Source organism: Rhea pennata, chromosome Z (assembly GCF_028389875.1).
Source record: "Rhea pennata isolate bPtePen1 chromosome Z, bPtePen1.pri, whole genome shotgun sequence".
In the NCBI taxonomy this organism is placed as follows: domain Eukaryota; kingdom Metazoa; phylum Chordata; class Aves; order Rheiformes; family Rheidae; genus Rhea; species Rhea pennata.
The window spans coordinates 7,938,078-7,957,197 of record NC_084702.1 but is presented as its reverse complement, the minus strand read 5'-3'; the positions used below and the strand labels follow the sequence as shown (position 1 = coordinate 7,957,197).

General features: G+C 36.5%; 1 protein-coding gene across 4 annotated transcripts in view; it reads left to right on the top strand.

Annotated features, from left to right (window-relative positions):
* Nucleotides 1-19,120, top strand: part of SMARCA2 (SWI/SNF related, matrix associated, actin dependent regulator of chromatin, subfamily a, member 2) — a 109,401-nt gene that overhangs the window by 22,360 nt on the left and 67,921 nt on the right. For 3 of the 4 annotated variants that reach the window (XM_062599044.1, XM_062599040.1, XM_062599041.1), the window contains 8 exons: nucleotides 507-836; nucleotides 1,761-1,862; nucleotides 3,925-4,174; nucleotides 10,998-11,124; nucleotides 12,406-12,579; nucleotides 12,805-12,978; nucleotides 17,057-17,227; nucleotides 18,831-18,884. In XM_062599044.1, coding sequence (XP_062455028.1) covers nucleotides 507-836; nucleotides 1,761-1,862; nucleotides 3,925-4,174; nucleotides 10,998-11,124; nucleotides 12,406-12,579; nucleotides 12,805-12,978; nucleotides 17,057-17,227; nucleotides 18,831-18,884 — 1,382 coding nt within the window. The remainder of the gene's footprint in view (nucleotides 1-506; nucleotides 837-1,760; nucleotides 1,863-3,924; nucleotides 4,175-10,997; nucleotides 11,125-12,405; nucleotides 12,580-12,804; nucleotides 12,979-17,056; nucleotides 17,228-18,830; nucleotides 18,885-19,120) is intronic. The other variant, XM_062599042.1, reaches the window with a different exon arrangement.

Below are 19,120 nucleotides of genomic sequence, written 5' to 3'. Positions count from 1 at the left end.
TATAAACTAGAGCAACTGTGCAAAAATATGAATTGGATACTGTCTACTGTGTGTTGGAGATTATTGGCAAAGAGGGCCCCTATCAATGAGTGAGTGTTCCTTGATGTGTGTGCATCAAAATAAATGCGTAGTATTAAGCTCTAAAATAGGCAGACCTTGTTGCATATGTTTCATTACAAAATATTTGTCCAATATGCTAGTGACCCTGTACCCCATCCTGGTATTTCTGGGTACTGTACTTATGTTTTAATTTGTCTTCTAAATGTGATAGTAGTTACTTTTAGAAATTATTGGATGATACAATCATAGTTCAGTACAAATAATAGCTCATGTAGCCATCTTACTATTCCAGGGAATTTAGATTACACTTTTGTTCTTGCAGAAAATACTCCAACTATTCTAACTTGAGAGACATCTTTACACTGGAAGTTCTATTATAGAAAGTTAATGGAATTTAGATATGACTAACCATTAAGTTAAATTTTTGATCCTCTTATCTGTTCTAGGTTATATGTCTCCACACCCATCTCCACTAGGAGCCCCAGAGCATGTGTCCAGTCCGATGTCTGGAGGAGGTCCAACTCCACCGCAGATGACTCCCAATCAGCCAGGACCCATTATACCAGGAGACCCACAAGTTATGAGTCAACCTAACAGAGGTCCTTCGCCTTTCAGCCCTGTACAGCTGCATCAGCTCCGAGCTCAGATTCTAGCCTACAAAATGTTAGCTAGAGGTCAGCCTTTACCAGAAAACCTCCAGCTTGCTGTTCAGGGAAAGAGGACCCTGCCTGGCATTCAACAGCAACAGGCTCCCAATGCCTTCAACAGACAGTCTGGTAAGTGAATCTGACACTGTGTCACTGCCCAGGTAATTCTTCAAATTCTGCCTTGAAATATAACAGAAATGTGTGGTGTAGGAGGATATAACTTGAGATTGTATTCTAGCATCAGTTTGTACAGTGGTCTTTGGTTTTAAGCTTGAGCAAGTGCATAAAACGGTTATATTATTAGTAGGATATTGAAACTTGATTTTAGCGTGATAAACTCTGTCCACTCTGATTATGCCCGACATTTTTTGAATGCCAATCATACTTTACCAAACATAATTTTAGTGCTTTTCTTGGAGTGAATTTTCAGTCCCCTGTCACTATGCAGAAAAATGGATGTGAAATCTGGAAAAAGTTGGCTGATTATATAGGATGTGAAAAGTAAAGCAAACTATGTTCAGTGGACTGTCAAGTGCATAACAAGGAAAAGAAAAAAAATATTCTTACTCTGTTTCTCCAAATCATAGAATCATAAAATTGGTAAGGTTGGAAGAGACCGCTAGAGATCATCTAGTCCAGCCCCAAATGATAGTAGGTGCTATAGTACAATAAGCAAGCACCTTCTGGTTTTAAGAAAACTAGACTGCATTAAACACTCTACATATGTTGTATTTTTTGAATACTTTCATTACTGAGTTAGTATTAGAAATGAGGGTTAAGATGGTCCTATTTTCGTCGTTTTTTTTTTTTTAATGACTTGTTTTAATAACTCCACTGGTCACTTTGCTATCAAGTAGAGGGTCTTTTCAGAAGACATTATTTTAATATGCTTCATTACGTTTATTTTTAACAGTAGAATTTATTTAAAACTATATTTAATGCACAAAAATACTATTTGCCTAAACAGACTAGCATGCTGGAAGGCAGGGTGATTTTTGTATATTTAGAAATGCTTTGTATCTTAATAAGTTTCTTTCCTCTGTCAAATTGCAGGTATTGGGTTACATGCAATAAGTGGTCCTGTAGCTGGACCAGGGCCTGCTCCAGGAATACCTGGACATACAGCTGCCATTACCCCTAAAACTTGGACTGAAGGTAGAGGGAGTATAATGCTAATTTTATATCATACCTAGAGTTATGGATAAACTGTGTGGGTAGGGATTGGGAAAAAGAGGCAGGAAAAAGAATGGGGAAGTAAAGAGGCATACTGGAGAAATAGTGTGACCTTTACTTTGCTTAGGACTTAAATATTGAGGAGTGTCTTACCACTTATTCAGCTACAGAGTATTTGACCTGGTGAAATCATTGCAGCTGCTGCATGGCCTGAACATGAAGCACCTCTCTACAATCAGAATGAAATGTATAAGTTGGCTGAGGGACACTCATAAAATCTACTGAATAAATTATGTACTGAGCATGCTTAACTGTAGCAAGCTGTCCTTCCTAAGAATACTCCTTATTCTATTGTAAACAAAAAAATTTGCATAGCCTAGTAGACTGAGGCTAGTTTTTATTAGCTTACCTTTGAAAGCACGGTGTAGTCTTTAAGGTCTAATGAACAATGTAACATTTTTTTTTCTTCCTTGATAGTAATTGTGTGAATCAGATTATCCATGTGTGGATTTACAAGCTAATATTGTTGTCTGAAAACAAGGAAAGAAGGATTATATTGCAAGGAATTTGGAATCTCTAATAATACATCTTTTGTTTGAAGGGTTTTCTTTTTCTTTAGACCATTTTAAAATAGATACAATATTGCCAGCTTGCCAGTTGTACAGGCTTCTCATACTGTAGAAATCTTAGGCTGTATTAATGCTTGTGGGTGAGTCCTGGGACAGTGATCACTCTGTGATAGTTGGTGTCATAAAATTCTCTGTTGCTAGTCAGCAATTTATGGCAACATAAAAAGAAAATAAAATACTAGTACATGATCAGTTTTAGAGTTACATTTCTTAGAGTACTCCAGCAAATGGTTACTATTTGAGTAGGATAATGAAGAGGGAAAAAGTGTTTCCTGAGAAACTGTATGTATGAGTTTACTGACCGTGTTGTCTCCTAGCTCAAACGCTGCTGCCAGGAAAAGCTAGCAAGTGTACAGAATTACTAGATGGATGGTTTACCTGAATAATCCGTTATGTCATAATAATGTCTGTTGTGTTCAACTATAAGCAGCTTACTGTTTGTCTTTTTTATCGTTGCGTGGTTAAAACACAGAATTCAAAACTTGTGCTTATGGTTCCTTTTCTGTACTTCAGTGCAGATATGTGAATGACAAACAGTGGTCTCTGAACACCCAGAATCTAAAGATTTCAGGATGTTGGATTTGAACTAAAGTTGTCAATGAGATCACAGGCATGCTTTGTATTATTTTTCCTAGTACCGGCTATTATGATTCTGCAGACAATTAGATGATATCTATATGTTGCAACATCTTTTGTTCTACATGTCAGTTTGCCTCCACATCTGTATGCATGAGTGCCTTGTTGACTTGATGGCATACTGAAATGTGTAATCCTTGGTATCTATAACTGGCAAATGCTATATTCATGTTACCTGAAGAGAGAATTTATTTTCAAAATGATTAAAATCTTGCAAGATACAGGTGCAATCAAGTGCCTGGTATTTGAAACATTTAAATACAATTAATTGAGAGTTAGGAACAAAAAAGAGGCTATTTATATTTGACAGATACCTTCAAGTACAATTTTAAGAATTTTAATATGTCTGTCTGGTTACCACAGAGCTCTAGAAGCAGAGATATTCATGCTTGCAGTTGGGTTGTGATTATAGATACATTCTTTTAAGCAAGGAGAGTGAACAAGAGGCAGAATGATGTCCTGCACTTACATGAAATAAATTCTAGGGCTGTTCTACTTTTTTAGATGTTAGCCTTCATAGAAAGCTAGTGAGAATGGAAAAAAAAATGGTGTTCATTATAAAGTTTCAGATGCTTTTACTTTCTTTGAATGACTTCCTGCACTATATATTTTAGTATGTTTTTTAATAGTGAAGTCTATCTCAGCATGTTTTCCTTTTTATTTTTTGGTAATTTTGAATATTTGTGTTAGCTTCATGTTCTGTCTTGAAAAGTCATCTTGAATTTCTTACTGTGTTGCATATTTCATGTTACAAAATAAGCATTGTTTCTCTGATCCAGGCCAAGCCCCGGATATGAGTGTTTCCAGTGCACCACAAAAGCTTGCTGCACCACCGCCTAGTGGAAGGCCTTCTCCTGCTCCCCCTGCTGCCCAGCCTGCTGCTGCCATGCCTGGGCCTTCTGTACCACAGCCACCACCTGGCCAACCTTCACCCATTGTTCAGCTGCAGCAAAAACAGAATCGTATCAGCCCTATCCAGAAACCACAGGGGCTGGATCCTGTTGAAATACTCCAGGAACGTGAATACAGGTAAAAGCAAAATAAAAAGGTTCAAATGCTTGTGCTTGTTACTTCTTACTTTCTCCACTGATATTCTTTGTGATTAAGTATAATATTGTAGTGGTCATAGTTTAAATAGTTTCCAGAGAGAGATCATATCAGAAGGAAGAACAAAAACATCAAGCTCTAAACTATGGTTTGATTCCAGACCAAGTTATGAACTAGCAAAGCATATTGGCAGTATCACTGCAAACATACTTAAGTTTAGAACAAATTGAAAGATTTTACTGGATTAGTGTATTCCTTGGATAGCTGCAAAAAGTAAAAATTAGGAAACCAAAAACTTTTTAGTTTACATGGAAACCACTTTAGTGCAAAAGCTTTTCAAAATTATGAACACAAAAGGAAATCAGAAGGGAACAGTGGAAGTCAAAAGACTGATGAACTATTGGGCAAGGAAAACGAAATGATCATGATGATCACTGGTTGGCTAGACTACCAAAGAATAGAGAAAGTTAATGAGGTCAAGACCAAGAATAAAAGAAAGGTTGCCAGGAAGCATGATCTTTAAAAGTTTCATGCTCATCATTCATGAAAAGATGATGAATTATGTTCATAACAACATACAGGAGATAACGTTCCTTATGCTTTTCTGAGGTTGTAGGTGAAATTTCTCCTGTTCTCTCACATCAACAGGACTATGACACAATTGCCCTTGAGAAGCTGTGGGTGAGAAGGAATTGACTTACACCTCAAGTATGTTTCTAGCAACTATTAGTGGGAGGATTAGTGCATACAGCATAGTGGTTTGGTTTGGAATGATGATGCATCTTCCAGTTACTAAAACAATGAATTAGTAAGGGAAAAGTAATCCAAAGGGATAGTGAAGACACTGAAGACAAGATCTAGTTATTTTTGTTCTTCATGAAAGTGTTTTTCTGGTTTAGATATCAGAGAATGTAAATGGTATGGACTTCGGTAGGAAATGAAGTGTTTTAGGATCTAGCGCCATGTCTGGAATATAGGCCATGATCCAAGAAAAGCTCTCATACTTGTGTCAGATCATGCTTAATTGATTTTATGGCATATGGTTGTAGTCAGTTTCAGTGTTTTTACATAGGGCTGAATGGCCACAGTTCAGTGTGAGCAGTGATTGTGATCTAGCAGCTTTCAGAACACTTGTGGGATGTACCACAAAGCGGTTGCGCTGGTGCTTTGAGTGAAAGGATTGTGTAGCATTAACCTGAGTCAGGAATTATATGGCCCAATATAGGATAACATTTCTTCATCTGTTAACCTTGATCTGCTCTGCACTCTGTTTGTGCGAACTTATTATGATCTAGTGTGCGTAACTGGATGGAAGTAAAGGGTGAATAATATAACTGGTATGTGTCTATACTAATGTATAGAACTGGTTGCAGTTACAGCATATCTAGGTTCTAAATAGCCTGATCTTTTTTGCAAAGTAAACGAGGTAGACATTTGGTAGGGATTCCGTAATAGGAGGCTAAGCTTTAGTGCTGAACATTGCTGGAATTTGAGTGTTTTTTGGATGTCAGAATGTTTATAACTTCTGGAAGTCTTTTCATTATTTAAAAGTGTAAGTAACATCACAGAAAAGCTTTGAAAAAAGCAGTTTAATGATTTTTATGCTTTGGATGGTACTAGATTTAGCCTTAGTGTAAGTAGGTTTAATATAGCAACGTAAAGTATTTACCCTTTCTTAGTAAAATGGTAATAGAAGAGAATTGGTAAAAACATTTGCATCCTGATAAATCTGTAAAGTTAGCAATAGCTTTATGAAACAATTGTCTCTTAAGTTCTGTCAGTTAATTTTTTTAAATAAAGGTGCATTTTGCTAAGAAGTACTCAGAAAAATGGCTGAATTACTGACCTCTTCGTGAAAAGATAGAAGTATCACATAGTTATTTAACCGTTCCCTAATTCAGACATACAAACCCAAAAGGCAAAATGTTTGTGTACTGCCTCGTTGTGGGAAATCTGATCTGACTTAGGAATTCTTACAAATGACAAGCTATGTTTACTCAGTGGTTTTGAGCATGGTGTTTCTTGACTGAAGATGTGAAACATGCTGTTGGGAACCCTGTCTCACATTCAGTTACTGCTAATTTATCTGCTATAAAATAAGAAATTGCTTGATGGATTATTTGGCCATTTCTCTCAGTGTATTTACGCTTTCTACGTGGTTAATAATTGATTTTGGGGGAGAAGTAGATCCTACTCTACATCTTTTTATTTTTTTATAGATCACTTGTATAGTTCACATATTAGAACATGTCTTAGTTGCACACAGGACCATATCATAAACATGAAATAGTTTAGTTTTTGCTGTTACACGAAAGAAATTACATCTATTTGTTTTCCAGTGACAATAATTCCATTTTCCTTACACTTCCTTGTTACCAGGAAGGTATGTAGTTTGTCTTATAATTGATCAAATAGCACATAAAAGGTATGGTGTAGCATTCTTATTTATTAACCCTGTATTAAATAGAGCACTACATGTGAACAGGCAGTGACGGACCTATTAACATATGGCTTGCTCTGAAAAAGTTTTGAATCCGATGACACATCAGTAGACTACTTTTTCTCCCTGAAAAGCCTTGCTCTTCTTATAAAAATGGCTTTGAATAAATTAACATAGAGAAAGAAAACTGAGAGTTAATATTACTGTCTCGTTCACATGGTTGTACCTAGCAGCTATTTGCAGTTACATGTTGCTTTGAGGAAGGATTATATGCTAATTGTTGTTAATCTGTAGGTGACTGAAGGTAGGTGAAAAAAAATTACATATTTAAAATTATTACTGCTTAAAGAATTTTAAATTATTTTTATGTGGAGAACTGTTAAAGTTGCTGTGCTCCTTGAAATCTGACAGAAGTAATAAACTCAACCATTTTACTTTTGTAAAATTCTCCTTAACTCTTTCTTGAAAAGGAAGTACTGCTTTTTAATCTTAAGTTTCCAAAATCTAATAATATGCAATATAATTCAGAGTCATTCCTTTACGTGGAAAGATTTTTTTCCTACTTTCTCAACACTATTTTTTTTAAATGCAGTTAACCAGCGTCCTGTAGAATGTCAGTGGTTTCTTTTTGTTATCTGAAAAATCTCCTTTTGTATGGGTTCATTGCTTGCTGTATGGCATCCATGCTATGAAAGTTTAAATATGTAAGCATAACCTATGTAGCTGACCTGAGTTAATGAGGAAGGGGTATACGTCAGTTATTTTGCAAAGGGGTCTATATCTTTGACTGCAAATGTGCTAGCCACTTTATGCATGGGTGAAGATAAATTGCTGAACTGCAGAGATTAATTACATGTATCCTTTAAACAAAGTTGCCTTTTATCCCTGGGGTGGTTGTGAAAGGCATCTAGAAAACCTTTCACCTTGGATTCTGTTGTGATTTACGTAATAATAGCTATTAGTATCTTTCCATGAAGATAGCAGTAGTCTAACAAATTATTACCATTCTCTTTAAGGATTAGAAGGCAACTATAGTTTTAAAATGCCTTAAGTAGTTGTTGCATTCATGTGAAGTGAAATGTATTTCAAGAAATTCTTTTAAAAATCCTTTTGCTACTCAAGAAAATATAATTAATAGTTCTGGGAAAGTCTGAAATAAAACTGTCAAATATGTTTTTTTTTTTTTTTTTTTTTTTTTGTAATTTTGTGTGTGAGCCATCTGGTTGTCCTTTCTTGTTCTTTCCATATGTATGCTCTAGATTTCCACTAGTATTTAAACAGTTTTAACCCGGATTTATTTTGAGAAAGTACAGGAGTTTTTGTAAGAGTTCGCTGAGGTAATATCTCTATTAATTTACAAATACTGTTGTCTTTCTACTTCTTTCTTGTGGCTGAATTACAAGTGGAATGTAATCACCCATCATCAAAGAATTTAAGTGAATTGTGTGATAACCTGTGTTTTTGCAATTGTTTCAACGTATGGAGAAAAAAAAACAGGAAAAAATGATCTTGAAAATGCTAAACTGTTTTATAATTTAATAGTCCAGTTTTACAGACATTCATTTCTAGTCACTGTCCCTACTAAGCTGGACTGAGAACATCAAAGAGATTGATTAGCAATGTGAAGAGTTTCTTATGTAGGGAGAGATGAGCTGTTCAGTATGAAGCTGGGACATAGTAGAACACGGTATAAGCTTGCATCATATTTAGTCATATATTTAGTCATATCTCAAAAATATGATATGTTTGGATTTCTATTGATAATTTAGATGACAGCAATGTAAATCCCAGCCCAAATTTGGCTTTCATTGTAATTATTACTGTGTAAGCTTTTCTGTTAAGAAACACTTCCACCTGTTTTATACCCAGAGTTATACTTGCAGAGTGGGTCATCCTTTTAGTTATCCAAAGCAAAAAGCTGCAGTAAGGAGAAGGTAGATGGATTTCTTATGCTCATCCTGTAGTGCTAGAAGGAAAGAAGAAATTTTCAATATATTTTTTTTCAAAAAAGGAAATTACAAAGTTTACAGACTAAAAATATGTTCATGTGTTCTGTATTCAACTGCCTTATTAAGTCTACAGCTCAAAAGAGCAGCTTGGAAAAGTTGCTGTTGCTCCCCTCACAAACATTTAATTAACTTCACTGAAACCAGAATTTGGCCTTATCTGTTTTGGAGTTGGATCATTTAGAAGACTCATCAGAGTTATTTGGGGAGTGATATAGATGAACAAATCATAGTTGTGATCTGTGATTACATCCACGTGTGAGTAAGCAATAGGCAGAGTGCCTGTTTACAATTTAGAACAGTATTTTTTTTGTACATCACAGCTACTTTTTTTGTATGAATGTGTGATAGTAACTCTAATCTTCAAGAAAATCACAGGATTTCTTAGGATTTTGCATCTGTAGTTGCACTAGGATCTCAGTCACTGAGCAGTCCAGTTATATAGTTAATTGTACAAAAATTTTTTTTTTTTTGAAGTATAGTATGGCTACTTGAAGGAGCAAGATGTGCCTATGTCATTTTATGAACAAATAATTTTCCTGTAAGAATCGTAAACTTCTCTGGATCTGGCCAAATATCTGTAACTTTCAGTAGAATTCCTTCTGTTCTCTTGAGGACGCTGAATGTGTCTTCTGCAGTTACGCAGTTTTACATCCTTTTTGTTGTTTCAGGAGCTTCAGAAGTCTTTCAAGAAGACCCAAAATGAATAGTTGTAGAGTGTTTGGAAGGAGTACGTTACAGAACAGATACTATATGCAACTTTACAAGTAATTCCAGTAGCCTTTCAGATGATGCATGAGTTGTTATGCATATAGTTACTGTCGGATACTAATATTTTGATTTGTTGGCAAGGTATTTATCAGAATTTCTGAATATTCTACTATACAAGTAGTGGATTTCTTGCATCTGTTCTACTGTGGTGAAATAGTGGTAAATAACAGTTTGTCTGTGAACTTGTTTGTAGAAATTAATTGATTCAAGCCATTAAATTCTTGTATTCAGGTTTCCAGCGGGAATTGTTAGTGTGTTTGCATTAAAACTTGTGTTTTCAGAGACAAACTTTTGTGTTTATTGTCTTACCATGACATCTCTATCTCCTGCATGTGACAGTTTTGGCAGTATGCTCTGGTCAGATAAAACGTGCCTTTTACTGGGACTCTTTTGGTCAAGGGTACCACTATCAGAAACAAGTCTTTGTATTTGTTACTCTCTCTGCATACTCAGCAGATTTAATCTCTTGCTCTGACTCACCAGGTTCAGTCAGTGTGTCTGATCTGTGATCCACCTTTCAGCTGCAGGGCTGACATGTTAATACTCTTGTGTGATGTGGAAGAGAAAGGGTTGGGGAAGTAGGGAGGATGATCCATCACTGTATGCAAAGAAGCCCAACGGAAACAGTTTTCCTTCTGCCTTCAGGCTAATTCCAAAGTTCTTAATGCAGGAGAACAACAGTAGACACCTGTTCTAACGAGATCTGATGTTTTATGCTCGGTGAAAGTAAAAATGGAGATCTTGTGAGTCATATGCAGTGGTGGGAGGTTAGCCATCTTCCCAGTCCTGTGCCTTTAGGTTTTTAACTTGCAGAAAGAGAGGACTCTCTTTTTTTTTTCCTACCCTCCTTCCCCCCCCCCCCTTTTTTTTGAAGCATATGAGAAATGAAGGGGACTGATAAAGTGTTTAAGAAATGTAAAATTTGGAGTTCTGTAATTATAATGCCTAAGCAAAATTTGAGGTTCACAAAAAATACTTAATTGTAAATTAGAAATACTTACAAAAACTGTGTAACTTTTAGCTCTCTGAATTTAGTTTTCAGTGTGAAAAATAAATTCTTTCTGGTTCGTGCATTACTCTCTCTAATTTGAATGGATTTGACTAAGGATTCTGTAAAGTAAGAGTGAAGTACCGTTTACATAGCCATTAGACTGTAAATCAGATCTAACGAATTTATCAATAAAAAAGCAGGTAGAATCCTCAGTGTTGAGAGGATAAGGGTTTGTTATTTAAGAAAGTTCCATTTGTGCCTAGTGACTGACTAAGCTGTGCATAAAATAATACTCATGAAAGAAGCCTAAAACCAGAATTCTATTGTATAAATAAAAGAATTCCCAACTCACTTTTTGCATAAACTTTAAGCCAAAATTCAAATAGGGCAAAGGAGAGTTTTCATTATTTGGCAATTTATTCTCTAAATGGGGAAGGACACCTAATTTCATCTCCATCTCTATAAAAGCCTGTTAGTTCAGAAACAAGTATTAAAAGTCAAATAATAACTGAGATAAATTGCCCATTTTTACTGTGTAAGTTTGATAACCTTTCACAGATTTCTCCTGGTATTTTTTCTGATCCTGTGTTTGTTTAGGCTTCAGGCTCGAATTGCTCACAGAATCCAGGAGCTGGAGAACTTGCCTGGCTCGTTGCCTCCTGATCTGCGAACCAAAGCTACAGTGGAGTTGAAGGCACTTAGGTTACTGAATTTCCAACGCCAGGTAATGCCTTTTGCCTCAGGGAAATTCTTATTGCCAAGTATGATGATGTGTCATAGGATGAACTGGCAAGAAATTTTACCACAGCAGTGAGATGAACCAGGAGATTTTTGCATGAGAGCAAGCCCAGTTATAGGAAGCATTTTACAGAACTTACTGTTTAACTTAATCTTAATTTTGTTTATTTTTTTGGAAATGTTTAAATGTAAAATACCTGATGTTCCCCCCTTTCCCCACCCCCCCATCCTCCCCCCTTCTCCCTCCTCCCCCCTTGCTTTATCCTGTAGTCTAAGATGTAACCCTAGAATGGTGTATTTCATACAGATAACAGCAGTAACACAAAGAAAACAGCAGGACAGGCTGCAAGCCGATTTTCAAACAGCAAACAAATAGCATACACATCTTTCTAGACATTCTTTGTATTTGTCATGGCCCCTCTTATTTTGGAAGAGTTGTATACAGTTGTTGCTTGTCTTACATCTGCAAGATCTGTTTTCAGAATTTCCACTGTGGCACACAGGTTTTGAAAATTTGGCTTAACAAGATCAGCTCTAAGATTCAATTTGAATCTTGAGTGTGTGTGTAAACATAAGAATTTCAGAAAGGGAAACACAGTGCTATAAAGTTATTGGCCCTTTGCCATTGGCTTTCCTCGCTAATCTGGAACAGCAAAGATGTAAATTGGCAGGTCAAGCAAAAAAGATCCTGACAGAAGTCTTTGGCATCAGTTGCATTGTGCTGTCTTGAGTTTTCCTTCCCACTGCCCTGGTACTCCTTTGTACTGAGTTTTTCTCAGAGGTCAGATGAAAAGTGGCTGCACTACTGGGACTATAGTAATTTTTAAGCCTTTACCGTTTCCTACTCCCTGTTAGCTCTTGTACAGCTGACAAAGAAAACAATTGTCAGCTATCTTCAGCACCAGCTCTAGGAAGGTATGTTGTATTTATTGTTCATTCATACTTCAATTTAATAGTGTAACATCTTAGCTAATGCCTTGCATTTCAGCAGAACAGTCATTTTCATCAGTATCTTGTGAGGAAAAAAAATGTGATATACCTGCAATGATTGGCCATCCTATGGAGACTTAAAGTTTTATTTAGGGAGGCAGACCTATTTGCTGCAACGGTGAAGCTGTGGAATACATGTTTTCAGAACTGCAGTGGAACAGGAAAATGGAACAAGATGTCTTTTAAACTGTTACCATTCTACTGTATCATATTAATCATTAAAGGTCTTCTTCCATGCGTTAACTTTTTTTTAAATGTTTCTTTTTCTCACTGCTAGCTAAGACAAGAGGTAGTAGCTTGCATGCGTCGTGACACAACACTGGAGACAGCGCTGAACTCCAAAGCCTACAAGCGAAGCAAACGCCAGACTCTGAGGGAGGCCCGTATGACAGAAAAGCTTGAGAAACAGCAGAAGATAGAACAGGAGAGAAAGCGTAGACAGAAACATCAGGTATTTTAATTTATTGGCTGTTTGCCCAGTCACAGAAAAGTACCTTGCTTTGCTCTGCCAGTCTTTAGCATTACAAGTTTTATCACCTTTGGAGTTTCTGAGGTACACAAAATCCCAGGTCATGTAACAAGCAATCAGAACACTCTAAGATTTGAACTTGGGTGCTCCTGATTTAAAATTCTATGTTTTGTCAAACGTTTGCAGTAATTTGTTTTCTTTTTCTAGGAATACCTGAACAGCATATTACAGCACGCTAAAGATTTTAAAGAATACCACCGGTCAGTGGCTGGGAAAATTCAGAAGCTTTCTAAAGCTGTGGCAACTTGGCATGCCAACACTGAGCGTGAGCAGAAGAAGGAAACAGAGAGAATTGAGAAAGAAAGAATGAGAAGATTGATGGTAAGGAGTGAAGGGAGAGGTATGACTATTTTAGCTAAAATCACATACCTTTTGCTTTTAATATCTTATATACACTCTCAAATGCTTGTGTGTTTCCTTTGTAGAGTAAAGCCTCTGCAACCCCAAAAGTATAAATCTAAAATTGCTGCAGTTTGAATGTGTGTATTTCTGATATTGGTAGTGAATGTGATAGAGTTCTCTTTAAGCCATAGCTACTACTTTTTCTGAGTTTTATGATAAGAGGATAGTTCTTTTATTTACCAGCTTCAAAACTTATCAGTGCAATTTTTGTATAATATTACTTAATCTCTTTAATTTCGTATATGAACATTTTTACAAAAATGTAGGGATATTTATTCATCATACAAATACTGTATTTTAGGTTTTATAGTTTTGAAGACTGCATGTGATCAACTTGTTAATGGCATTACTCAGCAGGCTTTACATAAAACTGATTTCACATGCAAGCACAGATAACCAGTAGATGTAAATGCATGCAGCTTGGGAATTAATGGTAGTCAGCTCTACCCATTAATGACACATGACCATTCTCCTTGCTGCTGTTGCTTCATATTTTTCCTCCCTTGCACCTGCACAATATTCGATACCTCTCTTATTAAGACAGAACATAATGATTTTATGTATGACTGTGTCTTCTGAGGACATTGTGGAACTGATCAGAGGACTGCCAACATTTCTGTAGTAAAAATAGTTTTAGAACTTTTGAGTGTAGACATAGGAATTTGTATGTACAACCGTGTAGAGCAACAGTGGTTGGTTAGCTCCTTTTAAAACTTTGTTTTTCTTTCAATATTTGAAATCTACAAACAGTAGGCCTCAGGGAAGATAGGGATCTTCATAGAATCATAGAATGGGTAAGGTTGGAAGGGACTTCTGGAGATCATGTAGTCCAAACCCCCTGCTCAAGCAGGGTTGCGTAGAGCATGGTAGACAGGGTTGCATCCAGGCAGGCCTTGAATATCTCCAGAGAAGGAGACTCCACAACCTCTCTGGGCAACCTGTTCCAGTGCTCCGTCACTCTCACAGTGAGGAAATCCCTCCTCACGTTCAGGCGGAACTTCCTGTAGTTCAGTTTTTGCCTGTTGCCTCTAGCCCTTTCACATGGGACAACTGAAGAAAGTTTAGTCCCATCCCCTTGACATCCTTATAGACATTGATAAAATGCTGGTCTTAATTCAGCATCTTACTGGAACTGAAATAGAATTGAATGGTAATGGACATGCTTTCTCTAAAACACAGTGCTAGTAAAAAGCAATCAAAAATCTAAGGTTCTACAGCCTGGGGCAGAAAACTTCAATCCTTGTCTAAGTCTGCTCCCACCATGTTAAGGACTGAAGAGCTTGGTTTTGAAAATTGCAAAACAAAATTCGGAAGTGACTAAATTTTAAAATGACTAGAAGTTTAGAAATGCATATAAAATGTAATGAAGGACTTGCATAAAAGAAAAACATGATTAGACTCTAGTGTCCTTCTCAAACTTATATACTAATCTGTATTATAGAGCTTTTTTGCAATTAGACATAACTACCAGCACTCTCTCTGCTCAAACTGTTATAGTAAATTGTTAGAGAAAAGAGCTGTTTGAAAGACAAACAAAATAATCTTGATTTTATTAAGAATATTGTTGTGTGTTGTGAGGTTAGTAAGTTTAAGTCACTCCGAGATACTTGATATAATCTGTGATAAATATGTCTACAGCTAAAAAATTTGAAATGGATTTGCATGTCGAGAAATAGTGCAGAATACTGTTAGCAGTGTTTCCTCCTAAAACCTTCTAACTAAAGTCTGCAACTAGCTCTTACCACAGACAGAGCACCTCGTAGTCATTTTTAGTTGGAGTTTTTTCAGTCAGAAGTACGTGCCCAAAATGCACAATTAAAATCTTCTGCAAAAACGAATTGTGCATGTTATGCTAGTGGGGTATTTTATCTATTTAATTTCAGTCCAGTTGTGATGTTTTTAATTTAGAGCTGTATACTAGAGGATTTTAAAACATCTCTATTCGGACACCTTGGCCAAGTCTAGGAAAATGTGTTATGTCTAAAACTCTCTTAACGTATCTATCTTCTCAGCAGCATTGAATTCATTATACATGCTGTCCTTCATTGACTAGAATTAGAAATGGTGGTTGTGTCACAGCTCATTAATACTATTGTGTATCTCATACAAGAGTCTTAAGTGGTATGCTTCAGAAAAAAACGCAGTCAGATGCTTAAAAGGAAGTACCTTAGCTAGATTACAGTGATTCTGTGTTCAGTAATAATAGTTATAAAAGCTTACTTGTTGAGCTTTTTAGCTGTGTTATCTTAAACATTACAATTGAATTTTACAAATTGATTTTTATCAGCTGAATTTGAGCATTATAGCAACTCTTGCCAGCTTAGTGTGGTTCTGGTACATCTCCAGAAAAGCAGGAGATTGTACCTTCCAGTGTACTGTCTTTTTGGGAGTAAATGTCTTTAAAACGTCTTTTTGCTCATATTTGCTTTTATGAGGCATTGTATATTTCCTTGATTGTTAATTTGTTTATCAAGTTGTTTTGGCCAAAATTGTCACTGGCATCTGTGATTTTTCTATTATATTTTCCTAACATGCTCAAAGAATGAATTGTATCTGCATGGCACCCACAAATCATGGTAGGTCTTACCCCTAACAGCACACTTAGGCACATAAAGATGCAGCAGTTACCAGAATGACTCAGATGAGGCTGATCTGGTGAATCCTGTCTCTGATAGTGGCCTGTATCAAAATGAAATAATACCCGAGTAGACAGATGATAGATAAACTGCTCAAAATAAAATTCCTTCCAACACCCAGAGGAAAAAGATAATTATTCATACTGGAAAGAGGACTAACTGCAGGTTTGGCATCCAACTCTAGATAACAGGCTTAGCTGAACTTTACATCATTGAAAAATCATCTCTGTAGGAGACTTACCAATTACATCTGTTTCCCAGGATTGTAACCTGTCCAGTGTGCTTTTGCATGTATTTTTCCCATTCCATGACATAACTGTTGGAGAATTTCCCATCACCAGTCCATGAGAGCAGATCTTTAGAATCATAAATCCCTGAATCCCAGAGTCACTCAAGCTGCCTGGGAATGCAGGTCCCTAGTCCAGCCTCCTGCCCAAAGCAGAATCAGTGATGAAGACAGACCTGATTGCTCAAGGCTTTTGTTCAGTTGGATCTTGAAAACTTTCTACTTGGGCCTTGTTCCACTGCTTGTCTGGAGAAAAGGTTCTGATACCGAGTCTGAAACTCTTGCACCTGTTGTCTCTCATCATCCTGCAAAGCACTGCTGTTGAGAACTTGGCTCTGTGTCCTCAATAACCTCCATATACCTATTAGAGGACAGTTGTTAGGTCTCCATGAAGTTCCCTCTTCTTTGGGCTTAACAAACCCGTGTACTTCAGAATTTGTTCACAGGGCTTGTGCTCCAGCCCCTGACCACCTTGGTGGCTTTCCACTGAACTTACTGCAGTTTATTGATGCCTTTCTGTGTTAAAGGGCCCCAAAACTACTGAGCACCTTGTTGGCTCACATTTAGCTGAAATGAGCCCCCAGCTTTTTAAGCTGAAGATTTCATTGGTGTGTACCATAGCCAGGGAATCTTCTTTTTCAAAACTTTTTGCCGTTCCTAAATTTCACCAGGTTCCTGTTGACTCAGTTGACCTACCTGTCCAGGTCTCTCTGAGTGGCATCCGTACCTTTGAGCAAATCTACTGATCCTCCCAATTTTGTATCATCTGCAGACTTGACAAGAGTGCCCTTCATCCTTTACTTCTGGGTCCCTGAGAGAGGTATTAAAGAGGATAGATGCCAAGATATATCCATGTGGTATCCCACTTGTTATCCACCCCCAAATATATTACAGCCCATTAACATAAGCATACGACCTCCTTGTACTGATCTTCAAAACATTTTTTTGCCAATTATTTTTCTTCCCACACAGATCGTAACATCCCAACTAAGGTGACGTGATTGTAGAGATAGGAGCTTTAGGTATTTCTTCTGAAGTATTTCTATCATAGCTGATGTTTGTTTTGTATTGCTAGGCTGAAGATGAAGAAGGCTACCGTAAGTTGATTGACCAAAAGAAAGACAGACGCCTGGCCTACCTATTGCAGCAAACAGATGAGTACGTGGCTAACTTGACTAATCTGGTATGGGAACACAAACAGGCACAAGCTGCCAAAGAGAAGAAGAAGAGGAGGAGGAGAAAGAAGGCAAGTAGTTACAGCTGACAATTCTAGGCTATCTCGCCCTCGAACCTGATTTTAACATTTGTAAATGTAGTGATCTCCAGTTGTCTTACAGTTATCACAATGCCTAAAGTCATCTACACTGCCACATTCTTAATACTAGGTGAAATAACCTTCCTTCACTGAAATCTGTAAGAAATCTGCAACATTAATTCCAGAGAGGACAAGAAAGAAGTGTAAATAGAAAATTGTGAACTGTTAATATTTGATTTGTTGATAAATTTTCCACAGGCAAAAATGGGCTAGAAATATAAGTTAGAAGTAAAGTATATGGCTCCAAAATACAATGATATAATCTCTTTTAAGCAGTTGATACATACAGGTAGCTTGCTTAGACGTACAGATTCAAAACTCAGTTCAGGTCCATTTTGTGGGAGAATTGGAAATGGCTATTGATAAAGAACTTGGAGAGGTTTATTTTTAATATATGGGTATTCTGCATGTGGCATTGATCGTTGTGTGCATTCTTAACATTTAATTTGAAGCTTTTGAAAATTACCTTTTTATATATGAAATTAATTTATGATGTCAGAAAGACTGGTTGTGGAAGCCAAAATGCGTTGTGAAAAACAACTTCTATGTATGAAGTGGTAATTAAGTAGTGATTTGTCATTTCTGTGACCCCTGAGTACCTTCCATATCTAGGGGGGTGGATAAGAGGATTTTTATAATCCATGTCCATCTGTAGTTTGTCTGGAAGGAATATTACTGGTAACTGATATAAGCATAAACAACATATCTACATTGTTTACAAGCAGCATTCTAGGTATGGTAATAAATAACAGCATTTAGAAGATGATAATTTTGAGGATGGTGGACCAAAATAATTCCCTTTTCCCCCATCCATCTTTAAGACTTGTATACTTTTGTGAGAGTATGTTTATAACACGTAAGAGTCTACTGTTTCCAATGTTAAGATATAACTTAAACAGCGTTCCCGATCTGTATTATCATTAAGAACAGTCCTGATTTTAATGTACTGAATTGGCATTAGAGACAATCTTTAATGAGACAACATGTGAAGTAAATACACTGCTGTAATGCTTGTTTTTCTTGACAGTCCATTGACTGTCCTTTGTGATGTGAACCTATCTCTTTATCAGTTTTGCTGAGGAATAGAGTATCTTCTGAGAATGTCAGTTGATACATAATTTTCTGTCACTGAAGTAAAAAGCAAATATACTCCATTAATATCCAGTGATACATACTCTTCCCAGCCTAAAATCTAAAGGAATATTAGGAGAAAAATATGTTAACCTTTTATTGATCATCTGCAGCCTGTTGATTTTTACTTCTTTCTGCCCAAGCAATTTTTGCTCTGTTAGTTACAATCTTTTGCATATAAAAACTGCCATTATTTACATTTACCTCCTTTTTAAAGTATGTTTTCTACTTTCCTTTTCATGTGACTCTGCATGCTTCTTTTACAACTTTAACTGAGTTTGTCTCATGCCACATAGGCATGAAGTGAAACCTTGTTTGTGTTCAAATTGCTTGTGTTATATAAAGTACCCTTTTTATACTTATAAACTGTCTGTGATATTTTTCACTTCTTGATCTGTTGTAGAAGGCTGAAGAAAATGCGGAAGGGATGGCATCTGGTCTTGGTCCTGATGGAGAGGTGAGAGTTTTGCAAGTTGCTTTTTTTTTAAATATTTTTTTTCCTAGTGCTTAAGTGATGTGAGTCAGTGCCATAGCTTAAAAAAAATAACCACAAATACAAATTCCTTAAGACTTGTTGTTCATAAACAGGAGAAAAGTTACCAAGATTAATATCTGTGCTAACTTGTTTCTCTTCAGAAAGTTGAAGACTGAAGCAAAAGTCTATCACTGAGTATACTGAGAATTCTCTCTCAG